General features: G+C 43.1%; 1 protein-coding gene across 5 annotated transcripts in view; it reads left to right on the top strand.

Moving 5' to 3' along the window:
• GRAMD1B (GRAM domain containing 1B) overlaps nucleotides 1-19,510 on the top strand; it is a 126,439-nt gene that overhangs the window by 2,226 nt on the left and 104,703 nt on the right. For 2 of the 5 annotated variants that reach the window (XM_031599798.2, XM_090123753.1), the window contains exon 1: nucleotides 18,084-18,467. The exons of 1 other annotated variant lie outside the window; for it this stretch is intronic. Coding sequence is in view for 1 of the 4 variants with exons in the window: in XM_090123755.1 (XP_089979881.1) it covers nucleotides 18,439-18,467 (29 nt within the window). In the remaining 3 variants the exon portion in view is untranslated. Of the gene's footprint in view, nucleotides 1-18,075; nucleotides 18,468-19,510 lie in introns of those variants that run through there. 2 more of the 5 variants (XM_031599797.2, XM_090123755.1) reach the window with 2 other exon arrangements.

The following is a 19,510-nucleotide window of genomic DNA, read 5'->3' on the forward strand; positions in this document are numbered from 1 at the left end:
AATTACAGCCATGCCTGGGAACACAGGGAATGCAGGGGTCAGCAATGAGAGCGATGGGCAACAGCTGTATTATTGGATTCAGACAGCAACTCTTTACCTGTTGACTACATGAGTGGTGTTCCTTGGTGTCCTTGGGGTTGGTGCTTTGAAATTCATGTTGGTGATTGGATGATAGGACAAAATGTACCATCAGTAAGCTGATAGATTGAAATGTATGGTTGCTGTTAAGAGATGGGCTGAAGCAATGGAGCCTCCAAAGCATAGGCAGAGGTCAATTTGGTGTGTTCTTTTTTCCTTGATTTTGACCACACTTCTGCCAGTAATGATGGTGCTATTTCTTTCCTTCGCTGTTTGTTTCTTTATGATGACTTCTGTTCTGTAAACTACTGTGCTGCAGCCCTTGCTTCCTTTTAGTTTTAGTGAAAGGAAAGCAGGTGGACAAGACAGGTTTGTTCAAGCTTCTTGAAAGCTGAATTACAATAGCCTAGCATCTCTAAGGAAAAAAACTTCACAGTCCCTATAGTAAGGACAGACGCATAACAATTTCCTTCCTGTGCACACAGAAATATTCATGAAGTTGTTGAGATTGCTAGGCTGGAGTGAGAGCACAACATCAATAAATAAAGAGCATCAGTATCTTACGACATTAGTGAGGAAAGAATGACATCTTTTGCTTCCATTTCCTTCTATTTTAGAACATTCAGGTTATAATATTCAGCTCAAAATGACATTTGAAGCAAGTTTCTGAAGATGTGACTAAAAAACCTACTTTGTGTTGTACTAAAGGAATCCATTAAGCTCAGTGGGGAATGTACAGATGTGCAAGACTTCCCCAAGCATCTCCACTGGGCATCTAGGTATCTGAGATAGCTGGCTGATGAATTTGAGTGCCTTGACTTCGGGCTGGAGATGGCCTGGAGGAATGTCAGGAAGACAGGTTCCCCAGTAAGTGTATATAGACAAGCAAGGGAGATGTTAGATCTCAGTATTCTGCCAGGGCTGGTAACTGTAGGCAACCTACAGGCTATTACTTGAGTCTTAGTCTGAATGTTTCACCTTCAAGGCAGCATCCTTTTTATTTGGAGCTGTCTGCATACCTTGTATGCTGTCCAACAGCGGATCATTACCTCTCTAATACAGCATTATGTAGTTCCCATTGAAATAGGTGTATTCTTCTGGCAGTTCCTCCATGCTGTACCCCCTACTAGGATGGAGACCTTGATCTTGGAGAATGTGGGGAGAAAAATCCGAGTGTTTCAAAGTTCCATTTCTTAGAAAAATACTTTCAAATCTAAAGCTCACCGACATCCATGCTAATGCTGAATACACCCAATAGACTCTGGCAAACTCTTGTAGCTTCTTAATGATTGTTTCATTCCTAATTGCAGCATAGAGTTGTGGAAGTGCTGATAGATAGCATAGGGGGAGGCTGTTTGCTAGGTTAAGACACAGCTCAGGCTGGGAAAAGCTACAGTGCATAATCCCATAACCTCTGGAACAAAACTGTACAGCTGAGATTCTCCCCTTTCCTACACATCTGGGGGCTGTTACATTTCTGAGAAGCTGGAGGTTCCCCAATTGCTGACTTGTGGCATCTCTTCTGTCCCTTGAGGTGATCAGATCTCTATCATTTTTATCATGCTTGCTCCATTCCTGCGGCGGAAAATTCTCATTCAGATATCATTGGCTCTAGCTTCAGACAGACAATCTGAGAGGCAGCAATCCTCAATTACAGACAGCGTGCACCTCCTCTATTAGACACTGCCACTGAAAAAGCAATGCTCAGCCCAAATACACGTTGCTGTTCTGGTGCATCAGCAGGGTGGTGAAAGAGGAGGGGCTTGGCAGACACAAACTCCTGTTCTGAATGACTTTACCTGGAGGTAATCTCTTCCGCCAGGCTGAGTCTGACATTAAAAATGGAAGAAGCCAGGGACATTTTCCACCCAAAGCTCAATGGAAAGTGGCAGGTGTCAGATTTTTGCAAATTTCTCTCTAACTCACAGGCTTCTGCTGACAGGGACTTGAAGGCTCCAACCTGGAAAAGCTCCAAACTGTATTTCTGCAACGAACTTAAAATACAAAATATTTTTAAAAGATGGAGGTGAGGGAGTGGGAAGGACAACAAGGTTAAAGGTAGAAATGGAAATTAGAAGCGATGTGGGGGAAAATCTCATTGGTATGCTGTTAGCTGAGGATGCTCACTTGCATGCTGGTTCAGTCATTTAGAACACTGTGCCTTTGCCAGGAACACTGAGCACGGAACAGGATTTTCCTTTTCTTGTCATTCAAGATGTGGAGGAAAGTGTTCACTGGTTCACTCCTTTCACTATCCTTTCCTAGGTTAGCACCTGCACCTTCTTCTGTGTCACATTCAGATGCCCTCTGTATCCTGTATGCAGGTTAATTCTCAATATCTATCTTGCATCACTGTAGTGGTTGACCATCAAGTCAGGAATAGATGCTACAGGAAAGCAGATCTCAACTTTTGGTGAGTCATTTCCCGGATCTGACAGATACAAGATAAATCTGTCTTGAGTGGCACTTGTATGGCTGTACATTTCATGGGATTAATCAACCCTGCAGCCTGACTTGGATAGGACACAGTCTTCACTGAAGCAAGCAATGAAGATACCACCCTTCAACCACTTACTGTGTGTCGGCTGCACAGAGGGCTTTGTTCCTTCTCTTAGGCTGCTATGACTACAAGTGATGCAACTAGGTTTAGATTGTAATTGGAGACACTGGGGAAAATGCAGAGGTGGTGCTTGGGAACCTCTGCTTTCGGAGAGCTTTGAAGTACTGTGGAAATTGGCACTTGGGAGGTGATGCTCTTCCCTCCCCACCTCCCACTACCGCTTTCTTAGACAAAAGAAAACAAACCATTGAATCTCTGAGCTTGAGACATGCAAATAGAATCTGTCCCCACTCCCTGGGTAGGAAGAGGATTGAGTTTTCATTGCTTGGAGGAAACCACTTTGCATAATAACCAGCTCAGTTTGCAAACAGGAATGAATGTACAATACTTTAGGAAGCTTTTGCTTGTTTGTATCCGGACAGGAACTACATGGAGCCAACTTCCAGATGTTTGAGCTTTGGATTACTGCACCAGAAGATGGTTTGAAGTGAGTTATTCTGGTTCAATTAGGCTGCGTCACCTGCTACACCTTTTTGCTTTCAGTTTGTATTGGCTGAATACCAAAGCTTGAAATACCTCATGAAATACCTTTTCTGCTTCAGCTTCTAATTTTGACTACTTATGCAGGTGGAGTTTCTTAGTGTGACATATTCTTAACTTAGGACTAGAGTTCCAGTTCAACGACCAACAGCCACGTTAGAAGCACAAGCAAGCTGCTAAAAGCCTGTGCTAGCAAAGTTGAATTTGAGGTTATTTTTTCTCTTACAGTAATGTCCATAAAATCTTAAAAAAAAAATATGGAATAAGCAAGGAAAATACTTTATCTTCTGGAATAAAGACTTGTGATGTACTTCTATCCCTATGTCCCTCACATCTTGTTGATGGAGACAAGAATTGAGTAATTGATGCTTAAAGATCCAATGAAACATTCAGGCTTCAGTAATATTGCCTCCTTTTGAAGGAAGACTGAGCAGATCTATTGCAGCCATCTGTATCATTACATCCTTTTTCTAGCTGGAAACTGAATGTGGGGGGTGTTCAGTTACTGGAATTACTAGGCAACACTGCTGCTCTGAAAACACAGGAGGGTTGAGGTTTAGGTTATTGCCCTTTGATCTACTTGGTCCTCCTGTGTTGCTGTGCTTGGATTTTTAACTTATAATTACTTCCTCTGTCTTTGGTAACCTGAAGACAGGAAGTTTGTTAGAGGAGAGGCAGGAGTGAGTTCTTTCTGTTGGAGCAATAGTTTTGGTTGCTTTCATTGCAGATGTTTTAGTGAACTTCTGAGCAAGCTGTCATGATGTGTTACTGTGAGAATTAAGGAGAATCTCCATAAACAGGTTGTAAAGGGATAGCAATGTGAACCACGCTGTTACTTTGACTGCATTACAAACAAATGGTTTTTAATAGCCTCCTCCAAAGAGGACAGCTGCTGAGAGCTGAAGGCAGCCAAAACTTCAGGTGAAGAGCTACTCAGGAGTCTTGTCCTGGTTGTGAAACACAAGAATATTCTCCCTGCCTTGTGGAAGATAAAATTTGGAGACAGAACAACTGAGCTTGGTCAGGATAGAAGCCCAGCAAATGGAGTTTTCAATGTGATGCTGATTGGTAGTGAGGTGTGGTAGAGCATAGGAACCAGGCAAGCATGGTGAGATCTCCTCCTTTACACCACCCTAGCTTTTTTGCAAGGAGTAACTTGAAGATTCCTTGAGCCACAGGCTGTAGCTGAGAAATGACAAATTGTAAACAGTCTGAGGCTTTAATGAAGTCAGTGTATGCTTAGCTATGCTCCTAACTGCACGTTGAGATAAGGTGACCTATCAGCATCCTGCATGAAGTACTTCTGTGCATGGTGGTGAGTGAATTCCTTGAAACACCTCCTGGTTTTGTGCTTATGCCTGTGCTTAGACTCACACAATGTATGTAGCAATGCACAGATTACCACGTCTGGGATTTTTCTGTTGATGGTAAGTTGTCCTTTAACCCTGGTGTATGTAAAAGGTTGAGCATTATATGTTCCTTCACTGTGTAGCTCTGAATTATTTATGACTGACCTTCAAAAGTAAAGGAAGAAGGAAAAAAAAAAAATAAAAATCAACACAACTGGTTAATGGCAATGCTCTCAAATGTAAATATTGTTTTGTAAGTACACTGTGTGTCTGTTTGGAACCGAAGACAAAATATGTCTGGAAGATAACACAAAAAGCTTTTTGGAGCCTACATTGTGGAAGCTGTGCCTGCTGTCTGAGCTGGGAGATGCTGGGTGGTCTGGCTGTTAGCGGCTGGGGAAGCAAGCTCCAGCCCTTGCAGAGCAGGCAGATGGAGCTTTTCTCTTACGCTGCATCCCATCATTCATACTGAGGCAAAAGAACAATGAGATCACTTACGGAGAAGTTTATCTCTGGGCAAACCAGATGCTCCATTGCTGATGTTGCTGGGGTTATGTAAAAGGGGATATTTCTGGTTTAACAGATAGTACATCTCCTCAACTAGCTGCTTTACTGAGTAACTGCGAAGTTATCAATCTTTAGCTTCGTTCTTGTTGTCATTCAGAAGGAAAGAAGTGTTGCATCAACTGTTATCGTGGGTGAGTTCCATCTTATGTGGCTGTGGGACAGAGTAGGTGGAGAAAGGCTGCAGAAAAGCTGGCATCTTTGCTAACACCTGATCTAAAGTGGCGTGGCAGCACTGGGATGCGAGCTGAAGGTAGGATTTGTACCTCAACAACTGGTTTCCATGATGCTTGCTCAGCTCTTTGGGCTGCCATGCTCCTCACAAGGCTGTGTGAGCCTTTTGTGAGCTGTCTGCTGACACCTGAGTGCAGAAGGTCTGCATTTGCTATCAAACACATCCAGAAGCCTGTTAATGTATTTCAAGCAGACATATCAGTTGTTACAGATAAAGAGCCAGATGTTTCCAGCATGTTGTGGATTTTTTGGAGTTGGACTGTAAGAAGGAAAAAAAAAAAGAGTTGTTTCATAAATAATTCACAGCCCTTGCTCTGTTAGGATTAGTGCTTCTAACTGGGCAGATGCCCATCGACATTGCTGTATTTCCTGGAGCTTCACCGTGTTGAAACCTTGGTGACTGGGTGTTAATTTCTCTCCAGCAGCACAGCATTGGACTACAAGCAAATGGAGGAGCAAATGGCAAGAACAGTGAGGATGCACTCCGTAACCAAACATCTGTCTTTGTTTTCTAAGCAAACTGGATTTCTAGAGTGAGTTGAAACAGCTTCCTCTTCTAGAACGTATTTGCTGAACAGATCATGAATTTGAGGATTGCAGTGAAGATGTTTGTCTCAGTAATAGCTTCCTTTTGCCATGAGTGTATACATAGGTGCCCCATAAAGCAGGATAATGAAATCCATAACAGTTCTCAGGATCTGCAATCTACTCTTTCTCCATATCTGAGGCATGTGTAGGAAAATACTTGCTGGGAAGTGTGCTGCAGATCATAAGAATTTCTTCAAACTCCATCTGATCTGTGCTGTTGGCTGACCCCAGCAATGCACTGAAATCCACAACAGAGGCTTTTGAATCTCTTGATTTGATGTGAATTCTGTTCAGCCCATTTCTACGTTCCAAAAGCTTTAAGAATCAGCTTACGTGGACTGCAAGAAAAATGAAGAGAGGAGTGCATGTTGTCATAGACAGAAAGGATAGAAAAGGAAGAGCTTGTGGCTGTGGTCAGAGTAGAAATTACACCCAAGAAAGAAAGGAATCTTAAAGATGCTCCAAGCTTCCAGTAAATTTTCTTTCCTTCATTCATCAAGATGCTTGTGATTGCTGGTAGTTAGGAATGCAGCCTGTTCCTACTCTGTGTTTTGTACAGTGAAGTAGAAAATGTCTCCTCGTTTCAGATTCTCCTCTGTCACATTGATTACAGTGATCTTAGAGAAGGATGGGATGATCTTTAGCAGCAGAAACCCACCATTTTTTTGCAGCTTTTGTGCTCTGCAGGAAATGCTAAAAATTGGTCATCCTGATGGTGAATTTCCAACAGAGCTGGGCCTTAAGCTGAATTACATCCAACTACAGCCCCTTAAATTTCTTAATTTAGAGATGTGTTAGAAGCTGATATTAGGAATAGATAAAGCACTGATGGTTAGTAGATAGCATGTGCTAAGCTAGATTGTTCTTGACAAGGATCTTCCCTTCTGTTCTCAGTGGGCTGGTTTATCACTGCTACATCCAGTACTCAGCCATTCCAGTCAAATTTCTTTACCTCAGGAAAGAGTAAAGCTCTGCCCGTGTATCATTGCATGCTTAGGACAATTTGTTGCTCTGACTGATGTGGCAGTAAAACAAGGTTGGTGTTAAGAAATGTCCTCTTTTGTGCTTTCTGTGTCCTGTTGAAATCATCTACAAAGTAGGTGCTGCTTGCAGCGCATTCTCAGGCAACTGAAGTAAAATCAAGCACTGATTTGTATTTATTTTTAGCATTTTTTATTTCAGCTGTGTGTTACCTAAGAGTTTTGAAGGTGTCAGTTGATTCTAAGGTGACTCTAGACTGAATCCTGGGGCTGCTGAAAGAGTGTAACATGGGATGTCTCCATCTATTTGACTTCATTTCTACAGGAGAAGATTAATGGGTCTTGCAGCATAACTTGATGTGCTGCTTCATCCTGTGGCCTACATAGAGAATGAAGGTATCAGAGTTTGATCCCCAGCTAGAGACTTGCAGTGGATGCAATTTTTGCCTTCTAAATATGCCTTTAGTATGGAGTTTGTGGGTATGGCCATTTTTAGGGGTGTTTATTAAGCTGGTACTGTGAGAAAAGGGGAAAAAAATGGCATAGCTTTTTGCTGGGGACAAGCATAGCTGTATCAGTGAGTTAAACAGAAATCCAACATTTCTCAGCAATTGCTGGGCACAGCATTTTCAAGGGATGTCAGTAGTGCATATGGTAAACAAGTTCATGAGTCTGAGGTGAAATAGGAAAATTCTCAGTACCTTGAAATGAAAATGGAACAAGGGACCTATAAATGGAAAACAGTCTATTCTAGTCATTAAATATTGAGGCATATGTCAAAACAGATGAAACTGATGAGAGAATGCTTCTGTTGATGCTATTGTTATGAAAATTAGGAGTGGAGTGAAGATGCACAGCAAGATGAAAGCTTGGGGGTATGTCAGACATAGGTTTATTACAATTACAGTCCAGAGATGCTCAGATAAAAATTACCCTGATGCAGGACTGCATCCCTCTCTATCTTGTCCATTAGATAGAGAGGGGGTAGTTGAATATCATGTGTTACAGCAGCATTGGAAGGCTTCATTTAGAGCTGTGCACACTGACATTAGATGCTCTACAAACACAGAATGCTATCCCTCACTGTCATTTCTTCCTCTCTGTTGGGCTAAAGGAAAACCTGGCAATGCATTTCTGGAAAATGTGTTAGCAAACCACGCAGTAAAATCTCAGCTTCCTTCCTTGGGTTATCAGTTATGAGACAGAGCCTGGAAATTCATCATTTCCTTTATTTGTTTAGTAACGATGCCACCGTGTGGGATCGCTGGGTAGCAAGGAGGGTGGCTGTGCAATGGTGGCCCACTTGCATCGTATGGGGCTGCCTGTAATCATTCCACTTCCCAATGCTGATGGGAGACCTTCAGAAGGCCTGTGCTATCCTCATGTCCCCAAAAAAGAAAAAAGAAGTCAAAGCCAGCAAGTCATTTTGTGTAAAGAGGAATCGCCGTGCCTTTCTTTCTCTTAGTGAAGATGTGTTGTGTTCCCAAAGGATGGGGAGTGGCTGGGGGAATAGTTTGGCCTGCAGCATCAACACTGTAATTGTGATGTGCTGTGATAGCTGGTGACAGGGATGGACAGAAGAAAGCAAATCTGTTAATAGGACAGAGGGAAGCTGTGTGGATTTCTTAAGTTCTTCTCAGTTGAATATCATCTTTCTTCTTGCTAGGATTAGGTGTTCTTCAGGTTTTTTTAAGGATAAAATATTAGAAAAATGCTCTAATTTCATAAAATGGCCATCTTTTTAAAGTTTTATTTTATCAAATCCACGTTTGCTATATATATGCATTTTGCTTGCTGGGAGAACACTTTCCCATTTGATCTCAAGCCCCTGGTCTCAGTGTTTCTATGCATAAATTTGGTGGATCACAGCCATGAAAAGAACCATGTGTATTACTGTGGTTATTTTCAAAGGGACGTGATTGGAAAAGAGGTCTTAGCCCACAAACTTGGGTCAACAAAGGGCCACTTGGGATCATGAGCATGCATATGACTTGTTTGGTCACTCATACTCAGCTCCTAACCTGGAGCAGGCGGATGTCTTCAGCCACAAGGCTGCTATATAGGAGCTGACACACATCAATTTGTTGCCCTTCAGCCACTGGGTAACACATCCTCAACTCTCCAAAGCCTCCTTGGTGCAGAGAAGCATCAGCACTGTGAGTCCAGTGATAGACACTTCATGTCTCTACCTGTATTCCATATCTATCTTTGGTTTGTTAGGATGAGCCTCTTGTGTGCTGGGAATGTGGTATATGTATAGAACTTTTGTAAGCTTAATCTACGTGGTCCTTCTGCAGAAAGTCAGTAGCAATCTGTAATTTCTGTGTGTGATATGTTCTTATTGCAAAAGACACAAACCAAAAGAGTTCATGGCACAAGAAGTTTTATTCTAGACATGATGCCATTTAGGTATTTTCTTGGTAACTCTGTATTTTTCTCACTGTTTGACCGTAGAACAGCCTGGTTCTAAATAGAAAAATACACACTGAAATGTTTTTGTTAACTAAATCCTTACAGAATCTTGCAAAGCATCCCTTTGAATTATAGGGTTGGGAGGGAACAAATGTCTGCTCGTTATTTCATGCTGCCACTGAAATACCAGATTTCTGTCACAAGAAACAAATGTGTGTAAAATGAGCTTGTGGGCTGCCTGCAAACCAGAAGCATCCCTTCTGTTTTCATTTCACAATAAGTATTCCTGGGGGAGACTGCCAGCAGTTCTTACATGTTAACAATGATTATCTTGATATGTAGAACAAGCACGGCATGACTGGGATTTGGGTCCATCAGAAAACAGGCTTAGCATACAAACTACAAATGCTATGGGGATGGGTAAGTATGAAGTGGAATGGAATGAAGGAGGAGCTGGCTAGGAGGTGATTTGTTGTGATTTAAAGCTGGAGCTCTGCTCAAACCTGGTTCGTAGCTATAATTGGAAGCCACACTTGCCTGTTTTACTTTCATTCTCAGCTCAGTGCCCCAGGAAGCAAAGACCATTTTGGTTTAGCAGATGGAAAGATGAAAGATGTTTCAACAGAGCTCAGAGCCTGAACGAGCACAGAACATCCAGATTGTCTTATCCAGCTATCTGTCTTCTAGATTTGCAGCTGTATGAACCTGCTGAATACAAGCATCTGTGAATAAATGTGGTGAGTCAGTGGCACAGGTCGCTGCATCCTGAGACACCCAGAGTTGGGCTGGATGGGGCTCTGAGCACCTGATGCTGTGGGTGTCCCTGTTTGTTGCAAGGGCATTGGGCCAAATGGCATTTTAGGCTTCTTTTCATCCCAAACGACTCTAAATTTTCAGAGGAGCCTGAACTGCCTGCTAGCTCCTAACCTGCTGTGTTGCAATCCCACCAGAGCCTAAGGCCTGTCCTGTGTCCCAGCAGATGGAGCCCTTGCTATACAGGACAAATACAGTTGAACAAGGGCGTTTGTTTATGAAGGTAGTCTAGACAGTGTCAGGTTAAACATTAATCTATCACACAGAAATGGATGTGTGCCTGCACAATGGTGTGAGCCCATACTTAAAGCATCGTGCTGTTGTGTCTTTGTATGCTGCTCATTTTCTGGTACTCCCTTCTCTGTTCTGTTGCCTTTTGCATTTAGCCCTGAATTCTGCCCTAGTGCTTCCCAGTTAGAGGTGTCATGCTGACATCCCTAGAGAGCAGGTGCTTTAGAATAATCAGTGTTCTCAGTAGCAATCAGCCTGCCTTTCAAGTGGTTAGCAATTCGAAATGCACGTTGAAAATGTTGACTGAACATATAAGACAGCACGTGCTCTCGATGGAAATAAAGAAGCTGAAGGCTTGCTTTGAAATGAGGTGGCCTGTAGGGTTAGCATGAGAAAAACACCTATCTCAGCAGACCAGGATGTGTGAGGAAAACTTACTTTCCAGTTTTTGATGGACACAAACGAGATGAACTAGAATGCTCGTTAGGTCTGGAGTGAGGCTTGAGTGAGAAGAGATCCATCACTGCTCTGCAGTCCTTTTTTCAGCAAGCTTTTCTTGGTCAAGAGGCCCAACATCACCAGATCTGAAAGCACAGGAGGTCTTTGGAGATGTGCTGATAAGCTTGGACGTAGACTGATTCCATCAATTAAAAACAACCCCAAAATTCTTGATGAAAGCACCTCAGACCTGTTGTGCACATTGGCAGCCACCTCTGAGTGCAGTGTGGCTCTGCCACCAGACAACTGGGGATCAACAAAGCCAGGACAGCTGATACAGCCAACCTGTGTGGTAAGCCTGCATTGTGGTGGTGATCTCTACCTGTTTGCTTTTATATTAAGACCTTGGCATGCTAAGGAGAGAGCTTCCCCCAAGAGCCTTTTGTTTGCAGTGTTCCTCTTGCCTCCTGGTTTTGAAAAGTTCAGCATTGTGGCATTGCGTAGCAAAGCTCATGCTTTTTCCTAGTCTGTCAGCAAGCTTAAATTGGGCATGGATTTACTGAAGGGGGCTCGAAGGGCTGAAGCCTGTGACAGAAAACTGTCAGGGTAATATATACTCTCACTTCATACCATAACAGTTCTTCCTCCCCTGTTCTCAGCTTTGGGGCTGTCTGCTGCTGCCTTCTATCAGATGAGAAATGTGGCCCCTGGGAGCACGCTGGATGTGGTCGTGTAATAACGCCAAGCAAGCAAAGGCTGCAGCAGGAACATAAGTCAAGGGAAAAGATAATGATTCTTTTACAATGTGATATGAAGCCTGTAGCTATAAATAGAACGGCTTGGAATAAAATCTTCATATGAAGGTCCATAATTTGCTGTAGTACTAAAAATAATTTTGGTTGTTCCTGTCTGGCAGTCCTGCTGCTGTCGTAACCCCTTGGCAGACAGACGTGCTGCTGGCCTTAGCTGCAACATCTGATCCCTCAAGGCTCAAAATTTGCTGTTCTTCTTATACCTACTGGAGACTGGCTTGAGGACTTGTCTACTTTTCAGTTCTATTATGCATATTCCTATCCATTCTGAGTGTAGTTAGCCAGAAGACTGCTCAGTATCCCACAAGAACAAATGCTGCAAGAAGAATGAAATACAAAAACAAGAATTCTGAGTGACCAACTCAGTTCTCTACATCTCCATAGGCAGCTCACGCTTGGTTTTTTCATTGCACTTAACCTTAGAAAACAGACTTAAAGCAACAACAAACACAACCAAACAAGAAAACAACACAGTGAACATCACCCAAATGTATGAAAATATCATTAGTGGAGTATCATAAATTAAGCAGAAGGTACCCAGTGAAGTAATTTTAATTAAGTAGAGAGTAAAAAAAAAAAAGTTGCTAGCATGTCTTGTGTGGCTTTTCTCTTTTGTTTTTGCTGAATGGATTTGTTGCACTGCAGTGGAATATCAGCAAATGACGCTGCATCTTTTTCCTCCCCTAGGATATTTGCTGATAGATCTTGCACAGAGCGATTGCAATGAATATTTTACTTTGCTGTTCAACAGGCTAAAATGTGCTACCTCAGGAAACGATGAAATATTAATACTTTCTATTCAGCAAATGATGAGTAAGTAATCCAGGTCTTGGATCAGACAGGTTTCAGATGATCTGGATCTAGATTCTTAATGCAGAAGGCTTTGTTTGGCTAATATGGGAATAATGAATTTGCATGCAATTATCTTCTATGGCGGAGCTGAAAATTCCAATTGTGTTGTCCTGGAGCCTGATGGGAACGGGCTGCCAGATTCCTCCAGCTTACACAGCAGGCAGAATGTTTCCTTCTCCCTTCTTCCAGCCAATGCAGCTGGTGCTTTTAAGACAACTCAAAGTAGACTGGAGAATCGGGAAAGCTGATGGACCACTTCCATTTGCTTCTCCCCACATGTTCCCTCTGTGCAAGCACCTCTAAGATGGATGAGGATGAAGGATGCTCGGGGCCCACAGGCTGAACAGTGCAAATCTCCAGACTTGTGCTGAATTGACCTTCTGGTGACTGGGTATCTTTGGTATTTGGAGTTATGACTTGGGCAATAAAAATAGACACCAAAGTCAACAAATTACGAAAGCCATCACTCTTAGATATTTTAAGGTGCAAACATTTTAAATCTGCAGGTATGTGTTTGGATAGTCGTGTTTAAATAAATCTGCGTGGCAGAGGCCACAGGAGTTGACTGAAAACATTATAATGAGTTGATTCAGTGATCCCACTACGAGATGGGAGCAGCTGTGACTTTGTTGCTTCATTCCTCCAATTTCATAGTGGAATTCTGAACTTCTTCATATGGTGCAGAGGTTGGCATGGTTTGTACAGATGTCAGAAACCCCAGGATTAAAGGAGTGATGCTAAAGCTTCAGACACCTGATGGTTCTTGTCTAAACATGCCTTAGAGGTTAAGGTATAAGGGGTTTATTGAACATGGTGGGTTGGGCTTTGGCATCTCCATTTAAACCAGTGACAGTCAGTAGTGTTCAGTGTAGCCAAGGTCAGGCTGGTCCACGTTTATTCTGGTTATTTACATCCCTGAAAGGCTAGGAAAGTTTCTGCTTCAAAGGCAGATGCTCTCCCCATATGCTCCATGCCATTTCTTTCCCAGCATCAGATTGGAAGTTTTCTTATTAGAGGATTTTGAAGAAGAGCTGTTTTACAGTTTGGCAGGAATGGTGCCCTTGCTATACTGGTGATTTTACACTGGCTTTGTTGTTCTCTTTGCTTGCTGCTTCAAAGATTTTGAAAAATGTTGTGTGTGTATATATGGTAGAAAGAGGAAATTGAAAAACTGAATTTGAGCAGTGCATCTTTGTAGGGTTTTTTTCTTGGTAGGGAATGAACAGTGTGAATATTCTAAATGACCGATAAAATGGGTTCAAAATCACTTTTTCTTGAATTTCTGCCTGTGGGGCTGAGAGTTGTATTCCTTTTTTATTATTAAACACCCTGTCCTTGAAAGAAGCCTTGAGGCCACAGCTTTTCCTCATGAACTTTAATCTCTGGTATGTATTATTGCTGTCTGTTGCTTGTCTGTCTGTCTCTCATGTAATCTATGCGCACTTGTCTTGGCCTTGATGGCAACGGCCATTTGGATGGGGGGAGAGGAGGAAGGATTATGCTGAAGGTACAGTAAGACCTGTGCCTGGCTTCTGACTTTTCAAATGGAAGTCTCCAATCATGGCCACTGCTTCCCTAGCAAAGGATTTGCTCCTTCTTGGTCCATACCCTTACACCACTACTCTTGGCCAAGGGTCAGTAAATAAGCCGTTTTGTCACTGCAGAGAAGACTTGATTGTCATAATATCTTGTTCACTCTTTTGGGGAAACTGTTAGGTGAAGGCTGGAATGGTTGATTGAGCACCTGGTGAGGTGCTGCCCAGGGAGCACAGGCAAATTGTTTGCATCTGTGCTCCCCAGGTGACCAGAATGAGTGGAGCCAAGGTGCAGCCCTTCTGTGTTCATATAAGGGCCAGTCACTGAAAGGATAACAGCCCTTGGACCTTGGCTGTGTGGCAGAGAATCCCTTCATCGGTTGGGTGAGTTCACCTTTTCTTTCCATACGTAACTGTTGGTCTACCTGTGAGTTCTTTGCCTGGGATTGCTGACGACCTGTCAGAAGCAGTTTTGCTTTTTGTGAGCAGAACAAGCTCTCCTTATCAAACTGTAACCGACTGCAGCAGGAACAGATAGCTGTGAAGCCCTTTGTTCTGTGGTTCTGCTAGGACTCCACCAGATGCAGCCTACAGAGTCATTGTGCTGCATGCAAGACTTGGATAATAGGGTTCTTTCCTGAGGAAAGAAATCTTGATGCTGGTGCATCCTTTGCTGCTAGGTCTGTTTTGCCCAATTCTGTTATTTTGGAGGCTATAGCTTTTTCTTTGTTTTGTTTCACGTTACTTATCTGCATGTTCTCATGCCTTTTGTAAGAGGGCAGTCGGAGGGAAAAATGACTTAAGTGTGGTTCATTGTAGAAATTTAGATCTATGGTTGAGTGCTTCTGCCAGGGAGGATTGAACTGGAAGCTGATGGAGGAGAAATACTTGTAGTGTACATTTCTAATCTAGTCTGACTTCTGTTGCTTAAGGAGATGCAAGTTGTGGTGTAAATGGCTTGTGGACCAAGAAATTGTAGAAATAGTTCTAGAGATAATGGAAGCCTTGTGCTTCAAGTCTTCTGCTGTCCATGTGTGCTTTCTCTTCTTCAGTGCTTCCAGGTACTGAGATGCCTTCTAGCTTTGGAGCTTCCTGTTGCCTTTGTTTGAAACATTTGTTCATATGGAGCAGGGGAGACCATGAGAAGAAATGAGGTGAAAACCCAGGATCTGTTTCTACGTTGAAGCAGCATATCTCAGAAAAATAACCTATTTCTTGTGCCATGGCACAGGAAATCATCACTTAATGTGATGCCTGGATGGGCTCTTCTAAGTGTTTTATTTCTCCTTTGTGAAACTGCACTTCTTTTGTAACTTATCAATATCTGTAAGGCTGTGAGGTCAAAGTCTGTGAGGTCAAACAGTGTTCTCTCTGAAGCACTGGATTAGCTTTGTGCTGACTGTAACCTTGCAGAAGGGGCTATGGGAGGTAAAATGGCAGAGCAGCCTATGGGGCACAAATCTTTCCCCTCTCAAGGAAACAGAATGTGGTTTTGTGCCTGTAAATTGTGTAATTTGCATCTAATTACTGTAAGGAGTGTGTTTTCAGTGCTATTAACTTATTTACCTTCAGAAGTCGCCATCAGTCCTGTGGAAAAAACCCTGTGTAACTTTGCCATCCTCAGTGTATTTTAAGCAGTGCATTGACAGCTCTGTTTGCAAGGATGCTTTTCTGAGACGTGGGGTGATGTGTGGAGCAGTAGTAGGCTTCTGGAAGGAGCGAGCATTGCTTTTTATAGATGAGCACTCAAAACAAGGGACTAAGATAGCCTTAACATAACAAAATTGCTTGAGTAATGGCTGTATCTGAATAGCAGCTGTATTTTGGCTTCTGAGAACAGAATCCTTCAAATCCAGGTAGGCTAACCCCAAACAGTGATTATAAGAAGTTTGCAGGATGTCTGGATGCTCCCTTGCAGATAAACCATTGCTGGCTTTGTGTTGTCAGCCTGCAGAGCTGCCTGGTTAGAGGGAACCGTGCTTGTTTTATTAGCTGAAGAGCATTGATTTTGGTTCTGTGTTTGCTTATGCACAGCTGGTAAGGAGTTATAGGCAAAGCAGTTTGCTTGCTTTAAAGGTCTAGAAATGGCTGTGCTTGGATTATTAGCACTTCATAGAATCATATAATGTACAGAGTTGGATCAGCTAGGATGGAGTCCAACTTCAGTAAATAATATCCTACTATTACAGTGGGTATCTGTGAAATATTCCCCGTGTAGGGAGTTACCCCAGATGTGACAGTAACCAAGGCTGCAATTTTCTAGAGTCTAAAATAGAATCAGAATGAGGGTAGAGCTTTACCACTGGAGTATGATTCCATTTAATTAACATATTTAATGTAAAAGGTCAAGAAAATACTTCCCATTTGGACACTGTGTATGAGAATACAAGCAGATAGGGTAATGTAGCAGGCTGAATTTGAAGACTAAGGAGGTGTAGTAAAGTTGTTCTTTAAGCAAAATTTTGTTATTTATCTCCTAGAAGTGTTTAAAGTTGCTGGGAGGTGGCTGTTTAACTTGGTAGCCAGCTGCTATCTTGTATATAAATATTTCTACAACCCAACAGTCATCAGAAGTGATGTGCCATAGCATGTCATAATGATGCTACTCTACATTAAATCAGATCATATAAGCTGTACCCTCTGTATGAGAGGAGGGATTTTATACTGGGTATGGGGGAAAAACTGTCCCTTCTGCTTGAAGGAACTAGGAGAGAACTATTTTACATTTCTGCTGTGCATCTGCTGCTGTGTACATGAGCCAAGAAGTCTGGCTGTGCAGCGTGGGGTGTGCTGCTCTCTGCTTAGATTGCCTGCTATCCAGGATAACCTGGGTTATCTGTACTGCAGTGTAGGCAAACTTCTGGTCCCTGGCTGCAGCTTTGGCTGCTGCTCTATTTGCTTATACCAGGTAAGATAGTTCCCAAGAGCACTGCTTGCCATCTGGCTGCAGTCTGTCCACATCATGTAAAATGGGATTGCTGACAGCTGTGTGCTCTCAGGTGTTAAAGAGCAAACACTGGGGTTTGCCAGTGCTTGATTTTAAAATGGTGGTGGGAAGGTGGGGGGTTTGCTTTGAGAGCAAATGGTGTAGGAGCTCAGAGCTCTGAATTGGGTTACGAGTTGAGGAGTTCACTGGGTTTTGATAATCTGTGGTCTTTCATGTGCTGGAAGCTACACATCAATCCTCTGCCCATAGTCTATTTGCATTGTGGTTCTAAGGGAGTGTTTGCTACTCTTATCCTATTGTTTCCTTTGATTATGTTGGGCTGTGTTGACCTACTAAAAACAGTCCTCTGGCTTTCTCTGACGCAGATCAAACAAGTCAGTCTGTCCCTGGAGACTTGTCAGGATAGGACAGAGCATTTCTGATGGAACTGGAGCTCGTGTATTGGCTGCTGTAGTGGACTGTGGTGAAAAGATGCAGATATGTGAGAGTTTCAGGCTGCACCATAGGTTTTTGACTTGATTGCAGTTGATGAGAACTTTGGTGTCCAGATCCTTAGGGCATGTTTTTATGGAAGGGAAAATTGGTCTGAAGACATCGAATTAAAACGATGTGCAAAAGCATAGAAATGCGATTGGAAAAGAGAATCCTATATCAGTGCTGTGAGTGTTATTTTTTTCTTATGGTGGATGAGTGGTACCTCTAATCCGAGGTGATCCTATGCTGGAACAAACCTGGTTACCCATTAACCTGGTCTAGATCAGTATCTGTGTGTTGTGTGTGTCAGGTATGTAATCCCTGCACTCTAACCTTTCTGATTCTGGAAAGAAACACTTATTCTCCCAAAGAACTGTATGGATGCTGCAGGTGATCGGGGAACATGCATAAAATCTGAGCAGCTCTAAATCCATCTGTAAGTGGAGGAAGTATAAACATTCAGACCTCTTCATAGTATGGTTCAAACCAGCTCCAGGCGACAACGAGGGATTAAACTTGTTGAGACACCCTCATGGCACAGCAACCCTTTATTATGCTGATGCCAGGTTTTCTTTGTAGTTTCCCCATCTGCAGCTGTTTAGCTGTTCTGTTTGTGAGGGGAGGATGCTGCTGGCTTTGCAGCCTCTCCATCATCGTGCCTTTAAATCTCTTTAAGACCGCGTTGCGAAAATCCCACCTGATCTGGGAGAGGAGCAGCGCTGAGCATGGATCGGAAAGCAGAGGGGAAGGAAGATCCCTTTAGAGAGGCACTCCTGCTTCCTACCCTGCGGCCAGAGGAGGGTTAACGAGGCGCACCGCTCCTGTGCGAGCAGCGTACACTTGGCAGCGAGAGATGGGCTCCAGCACGAGGGGAGGCATGGAGCAGCTCCCGGCTCTGCCGGCTGCCTGTCACTGACCTCACACCTCCACTGCGAAGGGTCTCCTCCTCCCCAGCCCCCATCCTGCCCTTCCGTGGGGATCGTCTGGACACACGGACACGTCGGGCTCCAGCACTGCGAGGCTGCCGGCTGATGAATGGGTGCCCTGTGAGCAGAGCCAGGTAAGAGCCGTGCTCCCGTTGCCTCGCTCTTGTCCCCGTGTGGCTCAGGTGATGCTGGGAGTCGCTGGTAGTGCTGGGTTTTGATGGGAAGCGGGTATATTGCTAATGGTTTAGTGTGGGGGGGAGAGGGGGAATAATAATAGAGGTGTTTGGGGATATCTCTCCTCTGGAGGTGTCCAGGAGGGGATCTTGTGTCATTTTGTTTGGTGTGTTTCTTCCTTGGAGCAATAGTAAAGCTATTAACATGGACTGTTGAAAAAGCTGTGATGGGGGAGATCAGCTCGTGTTCAGAGGGATAAGAAATTTGCTTACTTTTCACTAAATTTTTTTTTTACAAGATTTAACTGTCTGAGACACATCTCTGGGAGTCCCAGTATTAAAATACCAAACACCACATAAGAATGGAAGTGGTGTCCCATTGCACAGGAAGGATGATATTTTCACACAGTATATTTAGCAACACGGTATTTTCTGGACCTCCTGGATATTGCAAAACACTTCTGCAGATAGCACTTCAATTTTAAAACCAAGCTCTCCACTCCCTGTTCTGATGCTTCTTATTTCTGTAGATATTTTTTTTTTTTCCTCTCATTTCCTTACTTAGTTTATTTATAACCTAAAAGCTTTTCTTTATGTATTCTTAGTCTGCACGTTGAGGTGTTTGCCTGAGAAGCAGCATGCTGAATGTGAGTTTGCAGTTGCTGGATGCAGCAGGTTAGTCCAGCCCTCTCATTTTGAGAAAAGCTCTTACAGGAAAGGATCAGCCTTCACAAATTGCTCTTAGAATGAACTGAAACAAGGTTGTGGATATCCTGTGTAATTCATTTCTATACACGTGTATGACAGCAGTTGTTATTTAGAGCAGTAAATGAGCAGTTGCCCAAATCCTTGGCTGGGAGCATGAGCAGAACTAAGCAAAGGTTTGGGCCACGCTGATTACTGGGTGAATATATTCAGGTTGTAAAACTTCTGCTTTTCTCAGAAGCAGATATTAGGCCTTAAATGGTGAAAACGTTGGTCTTTGTTGCTAGCTGCTTGTGGTT

Source organism: Phasianus colchicus, chromosome 23 (assembly GCF_987193195.1).
Source record: "Phasianus colchicus chromosome 23, bPhaCol1.hap1.1, whole genome shotgun sequence".
Classification (NCBI taxonomy): Eukaryota; Metazoa; Chordata; class Aves; order Galliformes; family Phasianidae; genus Phasianus; species Phasianus colchicus.